This window comes from Rattus norvegicus, chromosome 5, assembly GCF_036323735.1.
Source record: "Rattus norvegicus strain BN/NHsdMcwi chromosome 5, GRCr8, whole genome shotgun sequence".
NCBI lineage: Eukaryota > Metazoa > Chordata > Mammalia > Rodentia > Muridae > Rattus > Rattus norvegicus.
The window spans coordinates 61,990,736-62,005,217 of NC_086023.1; the positions used below are offsets into that span (position 1 = coordinate 61,990,736).

General features: G+C 43.5%; 1 protein-coding gene across 1 annotated transcript; it reads left to right on the forward strand.

Moving 5' to 3' along the window:
* The first annotated feature begins 5,064 nt into the window (after positions 1-5,064).
* On the forward strand, positions 5,065-9,154 carry Spata31g1 (SPATA31 subfamily G member 1). The gene is made up of 2 exons (NM_001419539.1): positions 5,065-5,327; positions 5,666-9,154. Exons 1-2 carry the CDS (start codon positions 5,091-5,093, stop codon positions 9,047-9,049), a joined length of 3,621 nt encoding a protein of 1,206 aa, NP_001406468.1. The 5' UTR covers positions 5,065-5,090; the 3' UTR covers positions 9,050-9,154.
* Positions 9,155-14,482: the final 5,328 nt, after the last annotated feature.

Below are 14,482 nucleotides of genomic sequence, written 5' to 3' on the forward strand. Positions count from 1 at the left end.
CCTGTGCTCACAACCCAAGTGCAACTTCTTAACTGATGATTGATGTTAAAGGGCCCAGGCCATTGTGGGTGGTGCTGCCCCTGAGCTGGTGGTTCCAAGTGCTGTAAGAAATCAGGCTGAGCAAACCATAAGGAGGAAGCCAGTAAGTAGCACTTCTCCATTGCTTCTGCGTCAGGTCCTGACTCCAAGATCTGCCTTGGGTTTCTACCTTAACTTCCCTAATGATGAACTATGATGTGAAAATGAAAACTGCCCTGACCCGCAGGGCAGTCGATCAGGGTCTGGGGTCCACCTACGACAGAATGGGGGACAAGAGACGCAAAGAACAGACAGGAAGTCAAGAGGTCTGATCAAGCTGACAATTTTTAATTTTTCTCAGGCAGATGATATACTAGTAGAAGCAAGATGTGGGGAGGGGTTAGGTAACCACAAAAGAATGGGCCTGGCTCGATGACCAGGATATTGGCTGGGTAAATCGGCCAGCGGGGGGAACAGTAGGGTGAGTTGCTTAGTGACCTGACCACCAGTGCTAAGCGACCTGACAACCAGATTTATGCTATCTATTGAGTTCAAGCAGAACTGCAGGTGCAGGCTTAGGTATGGCTGCTTTGATCTAACATAAGGCTATTGCTTTTGATCTAACATAAGGCTATTGCTTTTGATCTAACATACATAAGGCTAAAATACAATTGCTTTTTTTTTTTTCTTTTCTATTTTTCGGAGCTGGGAGGCTAAAATACAATTGCTTTTTAACATGGAGACTGCTTCCCACAGTAAAGCTGTCCTTTCTGGTCTGAACCAGTGTCCTGAGCAGACCTTGGGCGCTGGCTCTGCACCAAGTACCACAAACCCCAAAGGAACCCGGATTCCCAGGTGCTCTAACACACCCAGGATCAGAGGTTCTCTGAAATACCCAAGAACCACAGGATCATGGAGGAAACTTGACTCCCAGGAGATCAGACACAATCAGGATCTCAGGATCACAGGATCCCAGAATCATAGGATCACAGAGACAGCTGGACTCTGAGGAGTTCTGACACAACCAGGAACACAGGAAAGACAGGCTGCAGTCAGATAGAGTAAGGGCAGGTAACACCAGAGACAACCAGATGTCGAGAGACAAGCACAAAAACCTAAGCAACAGAAACCAAGGCTATTTGACATCATCAGAACCCAGTTCTCCCACCACAGCAAATATTGGATACCCATCACACTGGAAAAACAAGATTTGGATTTAAAATTACATCTCATGATGATGATAGAGGACTTTAGGAAGGACATAAATAACTCCCTTAAAGAAATACAGGAGAACACAGGTAAACAGATAGAAGTCCTTAAAGAGGAAACACAAAAATCCTTTAAAGAACTACAGGAAAACACAACCAAACAGGTGAAGGAATTGAACAAAACCATCCAAGACCTAAAAATGGAAATAGAAACAATACAGAAATCACAAAGGGAGACAACCCTGGAGATAGAAAACCTAAAAAAGAAATCAGGAGTCATAGATGTAAGCATCCCCAACAGAATACAAGAGATAGAAGAGAGAATCTCAGGTGTAGAAGATACCATAGAAAACATTGACACAACAGTCAAAGAAAATGCAAAATGCAAAAAACTCCTAACCCAAAGGATCCAGGAAATCCATGACGCAATGAGAAGACCAAACGTAAGGATAATAGGTATAGAAGATAGTGACGATTCCCAACTTAAAGGGCCAGTAAATATCTTCAACAAAACTCTATGAAGAATTGAGTTGGAATTTTGATAGGGATTGTATTGAATCTGTAGATTGCTTTTGGCAAGATGGCCATTTTTACAATATTAATCCTGCCAATTATAGAAGAAAATTTCCCTAACCTAAAGAAAGAGATGCCCATGAACATATGAGAAGCCTACAGAACTCCAAATAGTCTAGACCAGAAAAGAAATTCCTCTCATCACCTAATAATCAAAACACCAAATGCCCAAAACAAAGAAAGAATATTAAAAGCAGTAAGGGAAATGGGTCAAGTAACAGATAAAGGTAGACTTCATACATAGAGTTAGAAAGAGCAATTTCAGGGTTGGGGATTTAGCTCAGTGGTAGAGCGCTTGCCTAGGAAGCGCAAGGCCCTGGGTTCGGTCCCCAGCTCCGAAAAAACAAAAAAACAAAAAAAGCCAAAAAAAAAAAAGAAAGAAAGAAAGAGCAAAGACTATTCTCAACAATAAAAGAACTTCACCAGCCCTGACCTCAAGCAGTATTACAGAGCAATAGTGATAAAAACTGTATGGTATTGGTACAGAGACAGGCAGGTAGATCAGTGGAATCAAATTAAAGACCCAGAAATGAACCCACACACCTGTGGTCACTTGATCTTTAACAAAAGACCTAAAACCATCCAATAAAAAAAAGACAGCATTCTCAACAAAAGGTGCTGGTTCAACTGGTCAGCATGTTGCAGAAGAATGCAAATTGATCCATTCTTATCACCCTGTACAAAGCTCAAGTCCAAAGTGGATCAAAGTCCTCCACATAAAACCAGATACACTGAAACTAATAGAAGAGAAAGTAAGGAAGTGTCTAGAAAATTTCCTTAACAGAATACCAATGGCTTATGCTCTAAAGTCAAGAAATGACAAATGGGACCTCATAAAATTGCAAAGCTTCTGTAAGGCAAAGGACACTGTCAATAGGACAAAATGGCAACCAACAGATTGGGGAAAGATCTTCACCAATTCTACATCTGAGAGAGGGCTAATATCCAATATATACAAAGAACTCAAGATTTAGACTCCAGAATCAAATAACCCTACTAAAAATGGGGTACAGAACTAAACAATTCTCAACACCCACTTAAAGACGTATTCAACATCCTTAGTCCTCAGGAAAATGCAAATCAAAACAACCCTAAGATTCCACCTCCCACCACTCAGAATGGCTAAAGTCAAAAACTCAGGTGACAGCAGATGCTGGCTAGGATGTGAGAAAGAGGAACACTCCTCCATTATTGGTGGGATTGCAAGCTGGTACAACCACTCTGGAAATCAGTCTGGCAGTTCCTCAGAACATTGGACATTGTACAACCTGAGGACCCAGCTATACCTCTCCTGGGCATATATCCAAAAGATGCTCCAACATATAACAAAGACACATGCTCCACTATGTTCATAGCAGCCTTATTTATAATAGAAGCTAGAAAGAACCCAAAAGTCCTTTGACAAAGGAATGGATACAGAAAGTATGGTACATTTACACAATGGAGTACTACTCAGCTATTAAAAACAATGACTTCATGAAAATTTTAGGCAAATGGATGGATCTAGAAAATATCATCCTGAGTGAGGTAACCCAGTCACAAAAGAACACACATGGTATGCACTCACTGCTAAGTGGATATTAGCCCAAAAACTTGGAATACCCAAGATACAATTTACAGACCACATGAAGCTCAAGAAGACGACAAAAGTGTGGATGCTTCATCCTTCTTAGAAGGGGGAACAAAATACTCACAGGAGGAAATACAGAGACAAAGGAGGAAAAGCAGAGTATGAAGAAAAGGCCATCCAAAGACTGCTATACGTGGGGATCCATCCCATATACACCCACCAAACCCAGTCACTACTGGAGATGCCAAGAAGTGCATGCTGACAGAAGCCTGATATAGCTGTCTCCTGAGAGGCTCTGCCAGAGTCTGACAAATACAGAGGTGGATGATCACAGCCAACCATTAGGCTGAGAACAGGGTCCCCAATTGAGCAGTTAGAGAAAGGACTGAGGTAGCTGAGGAGGTTTGCAACACCATAGGAAGAACAACTATATCAATCAACCAGACAACCCAGAGTTCCCGGGGACTAAAGCACTAACCAAAGAGTACAAATGGAGGGACCCATGGCTCCAGCCACCTATGTAGCAGGAGATGGGCCTTGTCGGGCATCAATGAGAGGAGAGGCCCTTGGTCCTGTGAAGGCTGGATGCCCCAGTGTAGGGGAATGCCAGGGCGGGGTGGTGAGAGGGAGATGGTGGGTGGGTGGGGGAGCACCCTCAAGGAGGCAGGGGTGGGGGGAATGTGATGGGGGATTTCCAAAGGGGAAACCAGGAAAGGAGATAACATTTGAAATGTAAATAACGAAAATATACAAGAAAAGGAAAAAAAATGTAAGCTAGAACAAACCTTTTCCTCCCCAGATTTCTTTTAGCCGTAGTATTTCATCACAGCCAAAAAGACAAAAAACAAAACCAAAAACCTAACACAGGCTCAGAGTGACAAGTATCATACGGTCTCTCTTGTATGCAGAGCCTAGCTTCTAACTTTTCTTTATGTGTATTTATGTAAGGGTGAGTGTTAGACTCGATCAGTGAAGTAGAAAGGAGCCAGGAGAGAGGAAAAAGGCTTCCATGAAGAAAGGTATCAGAGCATGTGATGTGAAAGTAGAAAGTGATGTGTGGCACAGTCGTGCAGGGGTAAAGGGACACAGCAGGGAGGAAGAGAGACAACCAAAATTAGTATTACGAAAATGCCATGGAAAACAATCGTGCTAGAAATGAAAACATAAAACACACACACACACACACACACACACACACACACACACACACACACACACCATATACTACCTACCAGATATTGTTCTAAGTACATATATAAATTTAATTCTAAAAACTGAAGCAATGGGCTAGGTATGGTGGCGCAAACCTTTAGTTCTAGCACTCAGAAGACAAAGGCAGGCAGATTTCTCTGAGTTCAAGACCAGTGTAGTCTACAAAGTGAGTTCTAGGACAGGCAGGGCTATGAAGAAAAACCATCTCAAAAATCAAACAAACAAAACCTGAGGTTCTACATTGAGGTTTCATGAACAGGGAAAGAAAACTCGAGTTTAGATAGCATAGTTCAAAGTTAAAAACGTAAGTCCTAAAGCATACATTGCTTTACTCTTGGCAATCAAGACAAAAGGGAGCACTGAGATTTCACAGCATGGGATGAGATGTCTGATAAAGACATTTTGGCCGTAAGCTCCAGGAGAAGGCTATTGGATCCATGTGGGAGTTGAGAGTTCTGTGTTCTATGATGTATTGATGACCTCAAGAAACTGCCACTAGGCTAAAGAAAATGGATTGGCCGTTAGAAGACCTGCTTAGGGCTAAGGGAGATATGGGACTTCTTCAGGGCCAGCTGAGTCATGCTCTGGCCTGCAGACACTGCAGCAGCAGCATCTGCCTTCAAAGTCCAGGGAATCTGGTGATACTTTTCTTGTTCATGGTTTGGCAGATCCGAAGATGGTGGCAGCTTGTAGGATGGCAACAGCTTCAGCCCTGGTGCTCTGGAGATAAAATGATACAAGGCAAGGTAGGTGACCACTGACCTTGGACATGCATCTGGATCAACAGCTACTGAAATGATATGTGTGGTCAAGTAGAGGGACACTACTATGGATGTGTCCCTGATATTAGACTATAAGCCACAATGACACGAGATTTGAGAGCAAGTAATCACTGACCTTAGGCTGTGTGAGGAAATGCTGGTCTAAATGAGAACTGGATTCTGACATTATGAAGAGCTGGTAAGTGACCACTGGCAGAGCTGTGGGGCAGGGAAGTCTACATGTGGAACCGAGGTACTAAACGCATGACATATCACCTGTTCCTAAGAAGTCGCCATACCTAAGAGCATGCTCTATTCCCTAGGGCCTACAACTTCTTTACCATTTGGCCTTCCTTGACTACCTGTGGAAGCAAAAATCAGAGGAAGTGGAAGATGAGGAAAAGAAGGAAGAAGAATTATCACTGGGTCCACTAAAACCGTATTATCCTTCCCAGGACACCCCTGTTGGAAATCGATTCACTACAGCCCCACCACAGCCATCCTGTAGTTCTAAGGGCCTCCCCACGGCCACAGAGACACAAGAACAAGTACTCAAACAACCCCCAAGCCCTTCCAGACCCTTCCCTACCTTCCAGATCCTGACCAACCTACCTGTGAGAAACAAGATAGCTTCAGGGAGCTCCCTGAAGCAGAAAAAAAGCCAGCTCTTCTGGGGTCTTCCCTCTCTACACAGTGAGTCCTTGGAGACTATTTTCCTGAGCTCAGATGGCCCCTCTCCACTAAAGTTGTCTATTTGTCCCTCTGTCTTCTTCAACAAGGTTCCCTTCCTGCCGGTGTACAACCTGTTGCTTCCCTATTGTCACTCCTCAGCTTTCTCTCCTACCCCTGAAGCCCATACTTTGGGAGATCTGGAAGAAATAGCACCCGGTTCTCAGCTAGTTCAATCTCCACCTCCCCCTCCTATCTCACCAGTATCCTCCAATCTTAAGCCTTTGCTCAAGGGCTGTAAGGGGATCATATCCGACACCGAGGCACACACACCGTGGTTTACACAGAACAAAGAGGCTCCTTGTATCTCTCAGAACCAAACCCTGTACCCTCAGCCTGAACTCCAAACAATCAGATCCTCCACATTCTTATATTCATCTGAGACCTGGAGGGAGATGCCAGGGGACCCTAGCCTCCATCAACACAATCCAGAATCACCTTCTGCCTCTCTGTTGGGTCCTCATGAAGTCCTAGATAGGTTTGAGATGCCATGGATAACCATGGATCAAAATGAACACCCAACAGCCTCTGAAGCTGCAATGCCAACTGCAAGCCCGCTCCCAACTTCCCTGACGGAATGCCAGAGAGCAAACCCCACGGGAGAACTGCCTCGATCGAAAACTCTCTGGGAAACCACAGTGCAAAAAGAGAACCCTCAGGCCTGTGAACTTCCAAACTCATCCCCTTGCCAACTCACAGTACCCATGACTGAAGGAACTGGCCCTCCAGGAGCTGCCCCTAGATATGAAGCGCAGTGGGGAGTCCTAGTACATAAAGACATTCCCCAAGCTTTTGATCCCCTAATATCAGCTTCCTGTCAGCCATCAGGTTCTCTGTCAGAAGTAAAAAATGTTAACCCCAAAGAAAGACTTTCTGCACCTAAGGACTTCAGGGAAAACACGGGATATAGAAAGAACCCACCTGTTTCTAAGTCTCCAGTGTCGGTCCCCTACTCTCCTCTAGATACCCTGTCAGAACACCAAAAAGAGAGTCCCCTAGAGGATCTGTCTAGATTTAGGCCTCAATGGCAATGCAGAGAAAACTCAGGTAGTCCCTGGGCCTTGGAAACTCCAACCTTGAACTTCAATGTGGGGTTCAATGAAACCACCCCCATGCGTGTCCCATTGGGATGTGAGACTCAACTGAAGGGTACACCTAGTACAGAAAATCTTTGTGTCTATGCAGACCTAGTTTCATCTCCTAGCCTTCCCTCTACCTCTCTTCCAGACTTTACAATAATGGGCTCCCAAAGAATCTTATTAGAGTCTAAAGCTTCACTGGAGACAAAGGAGCAGACAGATCATCTGTGGGTAACTGAATCCCCATGTCCCCATATACCACCTCTAGTCCCCTTTATACAATCACAAAGAATCAACACTGTGAATGACTTCCCTAGAGCAGAAACTATAGGGAGTAATACTGAGGATACAAGAAAACGCTTGCCTTCTGAGCCTCCATTTCTGAACCTCAACCCATCCCCAGCTCTTGCACAGCAACCCCTTAGAGTCAGCCCCATAGAGAACCCATTTAAATCTGAAGCTTGGAGTAGGGACACTCAAAGGGAAAATAACTCCTTGGCCTCTGAGCTTCCAGCTCAAAGACTATCCCAACACTTACTTGGACCCAGCCCCGCAGTATTATCTGACTTTGAGTCTGCTAGAGGGTTCATGAAGCAGAATGAAAACCACTGTGTTTCTGTATCCCCGGTCTGGGACCCCAGTCCACATGCACACTCTGCTTTGAAGTTTCACGTAAGTGAGCCTTCTGGAGACCAGTGCATGGAGGCCATGGATTCAGTAGTAGAGAGGATGGATTCCTGGGCCAACCAACTACCAGCCCCCAGCTTCTTCCCTGCTCTGTCACAAGAGCTGCACTCTGAAACTGAGTTTGTACACAGAGATGTACTAGAAAGAGAAGCCTCCCAGGGTCCCAATCCTCCAGTACTGAATCCTCTGCAACCGACATGCTGGCCTATCCAACCTGGCCTCCAGAAGGAAGAGATGTTCTCAGAAGCCAAGGCAGAGGTCCCCTCCTCCCAGGGTGAGGCTGTCTTAGAGGTGCACGGCCACCCTGTGATCCACGCCTGGCAATGGAGTAGAGAATTAAAGCTCAGACTGAAGAAAGTACAGCAGAGCCCCACTCTCAAAGACCCAGGTTCACATCACTCTGCTCGTAGCTCCTCAGTTCTTAACCTAACTCCAGAATCTTGGGGACTTTCCTCTTGTCCCCAACAGACTCATGTTCTCAGTCTGCACCCCTGCTCTTCAAGTTGTCATCCCCCAAAAGTTCAAAGCACAGAACCCCTCCCTGTCCAGGCCCTTCACTGCTCCCACTCCTCTCAGCCTCAGCTACAAGCTTCTCGAAGAGCAGAACAAGAGTCTCAGAAAAAAAATAAGAGGATGAAATGGAAGGCAATGGACCAAACCCCATCCCCAGGGCACGGGCATATGAAGGCTGCTGAAAACTGTTCAGGAATGGGAGAGCCCTCAAATACAAGGGTTCTGGTCTCTGGTAAGACACAAGACAAGACTCCAGTACTACTCTCAACCCAAAAGAGAGGGAGTCCCAGAAAACCCAAAGCAGAGAAATGTGGAAGGACTGCAAGGTTAGAATCATCCACTGTGACAAGGGAAAAAAACCCTGTCTGGGCCTGTAGACCAGAAGAGGCCTCTAAATCGAGGCTACCTGAAAAGTCTCAGTATAAAGCTCAGAGTTCTCCACACACTGCTCTTGTTCAGCAGGTTCTCCCAAATACTACTGGTCCCCGGGATCGTCAAAGATCAGGCCCGGTGGCTGGTGATACCCAGAATCCTTGCCCTTGTAAGCACTGTCCTTGGATCCCGAGGAAGAAGCAGGGATCCTCCACACCCATCCTCCCATCCTCCACACCTAAGGCCCCCCCTACCAAAGGTTTCCAAAAGTTATTAGATAAGTTTCTAGGTGTCCATAGACCCCTGCCAACCAAATCCAGTCTGTAAAGTATGTTAATACTGCCACCCAGTATCCCATAACCCGAATCAAACCCGGTGCGGGTAGGGAAATAGAGACAAATAGAGAAAATCCTAATAAAGTAGTTCAACTGAACAAATCCCATTTATGTCTTCTTTAAAGTCTAGGTTACTAAAGATGTCAGTTCCCTATTCTGCTAGTGCCATATCTCCTATTTATTAGGTTCTAGAGCAGCAGTTCTCAACCTGCAGGTCACAACCCACTTGGCGGGGGGGGGGGGGGTCCAACAACCCTTTCACAGGGTGGACTAAGACCATCAGGAAACTGATATTTACAATATCATTAGCAGTAGCAAGATTAGTTATAAATAGCAACAAATTTTATGGTTGGGATCACAGCATGAAGAACTGTATTAAAGGTTTGCAGCATTAGGAAACAGCATTACTGTTCTCAAGCTTTCTTAATGCTACTAGAGGAAAGATGAAGCATTCTGCCATTTTAACTTCCACGTCTCTCCTCTCTAGGGTAAAGCTACAGAGCCAGAGGAACACAGTCCAATGCTGTTCTTGAAACAAACACTTCACAGGGAAGAAAATGCATCCATTCACATAAGTATCACTGACACATCAGCTCGTTTGTATTGTAGTTGTCTTCAGCCACTTGACTCAAATCCTGTCGTTTTGAAACAGGATCTTGCTGTAGCCCAGACTGATCTCCAATTCGCTATCCTCCTCCCTCAACTTCCCAGGTTCGGAGACTCTACATGTGCCACCATATTCAGCTTCTCTATCTTCCTAGCCATTTCTCAGCCTTACATCTCAGGCCTCCTCTTTCAACACATCATCTTCTTTGCCCCCAAGGCCACTAAACAAGTATCTTTTCACATGTTGGACCCTTACTGATACTTCTTGTGACATGTCTTTTTATTTACTGTTTGGCAAGTGCTCTACCACTAGGTTAAATCCCCACTCCATTTTCATGTGTTCAGTAATTTCAGATTTACAATCTGTACCGATTTTCCTGATACACTGTTAGTTCGGTACAGTAGTAGCTTTCTCTTGTTTATGAAACAATTCAGACAAAACACAAATTTACAAAAACTCCAACGTATCTCACACAACTACAATCAAGGGGTTGGCACAGATACAGCTCCTTTCTGTAGCTTTAGAGAAGACTCAATTTTGTCTTTTCCCAGCTTCTGGAGGATGCTCATGAACCTTGGCTACTAACTCCCTTTCTCTATTTCCAAAGCTATCAAACGGCAAAACAAGTCTTTCTCATACTGCAACTCTATGGTGTCTCTTCCTTTTTTTGTGATAGGGAGTAAGGACTGAACCCAGGCAGGGTCTTGAACAAGGATGCTTTAGCACTGAGCTCTCTCTCTAGTCCATCTTTTCCCACTCCTAAGGCTCCTTGTGATTACATGAACCTACCTGTGCAATCCTACTTGCTGCCTAGATTATCAAACCCAGGGCTTTATCCATGATAGGTAAGCACTCTTAAGTTACGGGCCCAGGCTTCATTCTTTTATCAGATGACAGAATCAGAAGAGGAGGCGTACATTGTAATTCCAGCTCTCAGGAGGCAGAAGCAAATAGATCTCTGTGAGTTCAAGGCCAGCCTGGTCTCCAAAATCAGCTGGGGCAGTTACTATCTCTAAAATACACACACACACACACACACACACACACACACACACACACACACACACACACACACCACAGATGACCTTATTTCCTCTTCCATCTTTAACTCTCCTTTGCATGTACAGTAACACAAATAGATCTCTGTGAGTTCAAGGCCAGCCTGGTCTCCAAAATCAGCTGGGGCAGTTACTATCTCTAAAATACACACACACACACACACACACACACACACACCACAGATGACCTTATTTCCTCTTCCATCTTTAACTCTCCTTTGCATGTACAGTAACACATCTACAAGTTACAAGGTTTAAGGATGCAGATATTCTGCCTGGTATAATTTGTACAGTGCATTTTAATCCAAGTGTTTTAGAGGCAGTGGCAGGTATATATATATCCCTGTGAGTTCCAGACCAATTAAGGCTACATAGTGAGAACCTCTCTCAAAACAAAAAGGTGTAGACATTTTTTTTTTTTTTTTGGTTCTTTTTTCCGGAGCTGGGGACCAAACCCAGGGCCTTGCGCTTCCTAGGCAAGCGCTCTACCACTGAGCTAAATCCCCAACCCCAGGTGTAGACATCTTAGAAAGCCATTATCTATCTACAAAATAAAACAAATTCCATAATGAAGCAATTTTGTACGTTAACTTTTATAAAACTTAAAATGGGCTAGAGAGATGGCTCAGTGGTTAAGAGCATTGACTATTCTTCCAGAGGTCCTGAGTTCAATTCCAAGCAACCACATGGTGGCTCACAACCATCTATAACTGGATCTAAATGCCCTCTTCTAGTGTGTCTAAAGAGAACAGCAGTGCACTCACATAAAATTTAGAAAATAAGTATTAACCTCACAACTACAAATATATTTATTTGCTTACAAAGTTTTGTCATCTTTATGAAGCATTAAGTCTTGTAACATTGTTCTTTATTGTTTCTATTTCTATTTTTTGAGATGGGAGCTCATAAATAGGCTGCCCACAACTTGCTGCCTTAGGTTTACAGGCATTTCCTACCCCTTTTGATACAACTATGACTTCTAAAGTAATTTCTGGAACATGTATAATTTGTAGATTTAGGGTGGTGAGTGAACATTTTAGTATAGAATTTAGTGATTCTAACTCCCCCAAAATGATGTTCAACTTCATCAATACCAGAGTCCACTCCACTAAAAGAGGCCATAGTAAAAACATAACATTTTCAAGCACCTCTAGCACCAAGCTGGATGCACAAGACATTTTGTCCTTTTTGAAAAACATTTCTCAAGTATTTCCTGTAACTTACACACTAATTACTCTGTGAAAAAGTACCTAAATACCTAAGCTTTTTTGTTGTTGTTGTTTTGGTTTTGTTTGGTTTTTGAGATAGGGTTTCTGTGTCAGTCCCGGCTGTTCTGGAACCTATTTGTATATAAGACTGGCCTTGAATTAAGAGATCCCCAATTGCCTCTGCTCCCTCAAATGTTGGGATTAAAGGGGTATACCACCACTGCCAGGCAAAAGGTGTAGCCCAGGCTATCCTTGAACTCCTGCCTCTACCTCCTTCAGTAAATCCGATGGACATGCAACACCACAGTCACTCTATCCCATCATTAATTCTTCTTAAACTCGGCTGGTTTAATCCATCTTTAAGCCATAACTATAAAATCTATTTCAGACCCATCTCCACTATCACATTTGCAGTCCAATTATTTCTCACCCAACTGCTTCCCCTAATCCTTTCAATCTATTTTCTACTGCAGTAGAAGTCAACAATTTATTCGAGTGCATCATAAAATTTTGAGTAAAAGGTATATGCAGTTACCACAGTGTTTAATTAGTATGCATAGGACCCTGAAGTCAACTCCCAGCACTGCAAAGGTAAGGAAAACAAATCTTTCATAACAAAACTCTTTTGTCTTTTTGAGACAAGGGTTGGAGACAACAGATCTCAATGTGTAGCCCAGGAAGACCTTGGGGATGGGCTTTGATATGCATGCATGGTTATAGCTTATAACTATAATCCCAGGAGGTGTGGTACAGATATGAGGATCACAAGTTTGAGGTGAGGCCAGTTTGGGCTCTCTCCATAGTGAGTTACAAAAACAAACAAACAAACAAACAAACAAAAGGCCCAAAACACAATGTCAAGTGGCACCTTTAATCCCAGCAATTGGGAAGCAGAATTCTCAGAGTTCCAGACCAGCCTGGTCTACAGAGAGAATTCCAGGCTATAAAGAAAAACCATGGGGGAATACCCATATGGGGGATGGGGAGGGCAGAGGAGGCACTTATGGACAGGAAACTGGGAAAGGGAATAACATTTGAAATGTAAGTAAAGAAATATATCTAATAAAAATTAAAAAAAAGAAAAACCATGTTTCAAAATAAAAAAAATCCCCAAAGAAACCAATCAACAGAAAACCTTAAGATAACAAAAATTTGAACAGAGACATACAGACATACTTTGTGGTACCAGTCTGGTAGGAAGTTATGACATTTGGCTCACTAGAGAAAAAAGTCTTAATATTGTATGGCTTTCAGACTAGTTCTTGACCCCCCAAGAGTTAAAAAACAAAACAAAACTAAGTCATATCCATTGGGCTGGTGACATGGCTCAGTGGTTAAGAGCACTGGCTGCTTAGGCAGAGGTCCTGAATTCAATTCCCAGCAACCACACGGTGTTAGCTCACAACCATGTCTATGGGGTTTGATGCCCTCTTCTGGCCTGTAGGTGTACAGACAGACAGAACTCTCCTTTGCTAAAAAGAAATACTTAATATGTCTTTTAAAGAAGTTATAGCTATTGAGCTATGGTTCAGTGAGTAAAGGCACTCTCTGCCAGACACAACAGCCTGTATTAAATCCCCTAAACCCACACAGCTGGAGAAGCAATTCCTGCATTCTATCTTCTGACCTCCATACTGGAAGCCCATAGACATGCCCACAAGATGTATAAATGAACACATACATGTAAAAAAAAAATGTATAAAGCAGTAGGAGGCCAGGCATGTCAGTATACACCTATAATCCTGGCATTCTGGAAGCTTGGGTAGGTCGCTTGGAATTCTCCTTCAGGCCTGTGCTCGATACCCAGCATCCACATAGCAGTTCACAACCATCTTGCTGCTCTAGCTCCAAAGGATGTGCCACTCTCTTCTGGCCTCTGAGGGTATTAGGCACACATGTGGTACAGACATGCTCAAAAACAAAACACCCAATCACAAGTACTTTTCTTTAACTGTATTTATTTAGTGTGTGTTGGATTGCAAGTTGTTAAGAGGACGACTTGGAACCAGTTCTCCTTTGATTCTGTAGGGCCTGGCTGTAAATGCCTTTTACCTGTTGAGCCATCCCTCTGGCCTCCACACAAATAATTTTTTAAATGAATTTAAAAAGCGAGAACAAAAAATAAGGGGAAAAGGAATTTTTTCTATGGGGTTTGATGCCCTCTCTGTGGTATTGAAGATGGATCCTAAGGCCATGCATAGGCTAAGCAACTCTATACCAAGCTCAAAAGTGAGTTAATATTCAATTTGGCAATATTACATCCACACTACCTTAACTTCCCGCATTTTAGCATAAAATGCACTTTTGGGATCCGAGATGTTTTAGGTTGTTCCCAACCTCTCCAAATTAGCTCAGGTGTTTCTTCTCATGTATAACATTACACTGCTCAAGGATGCCCTGTGCCTTCACTCTAATGCTCCCACTTCTACATATCATTACCTCTACAGCTTGCTGAGATTATTGTAGTATGGTTTTCAATCCCAATGCCTTTTTTAATAACATTATTTCTCCACAAGTCCAAATTTCAAGGCTGAAAAAGATAGCTTGTTGGT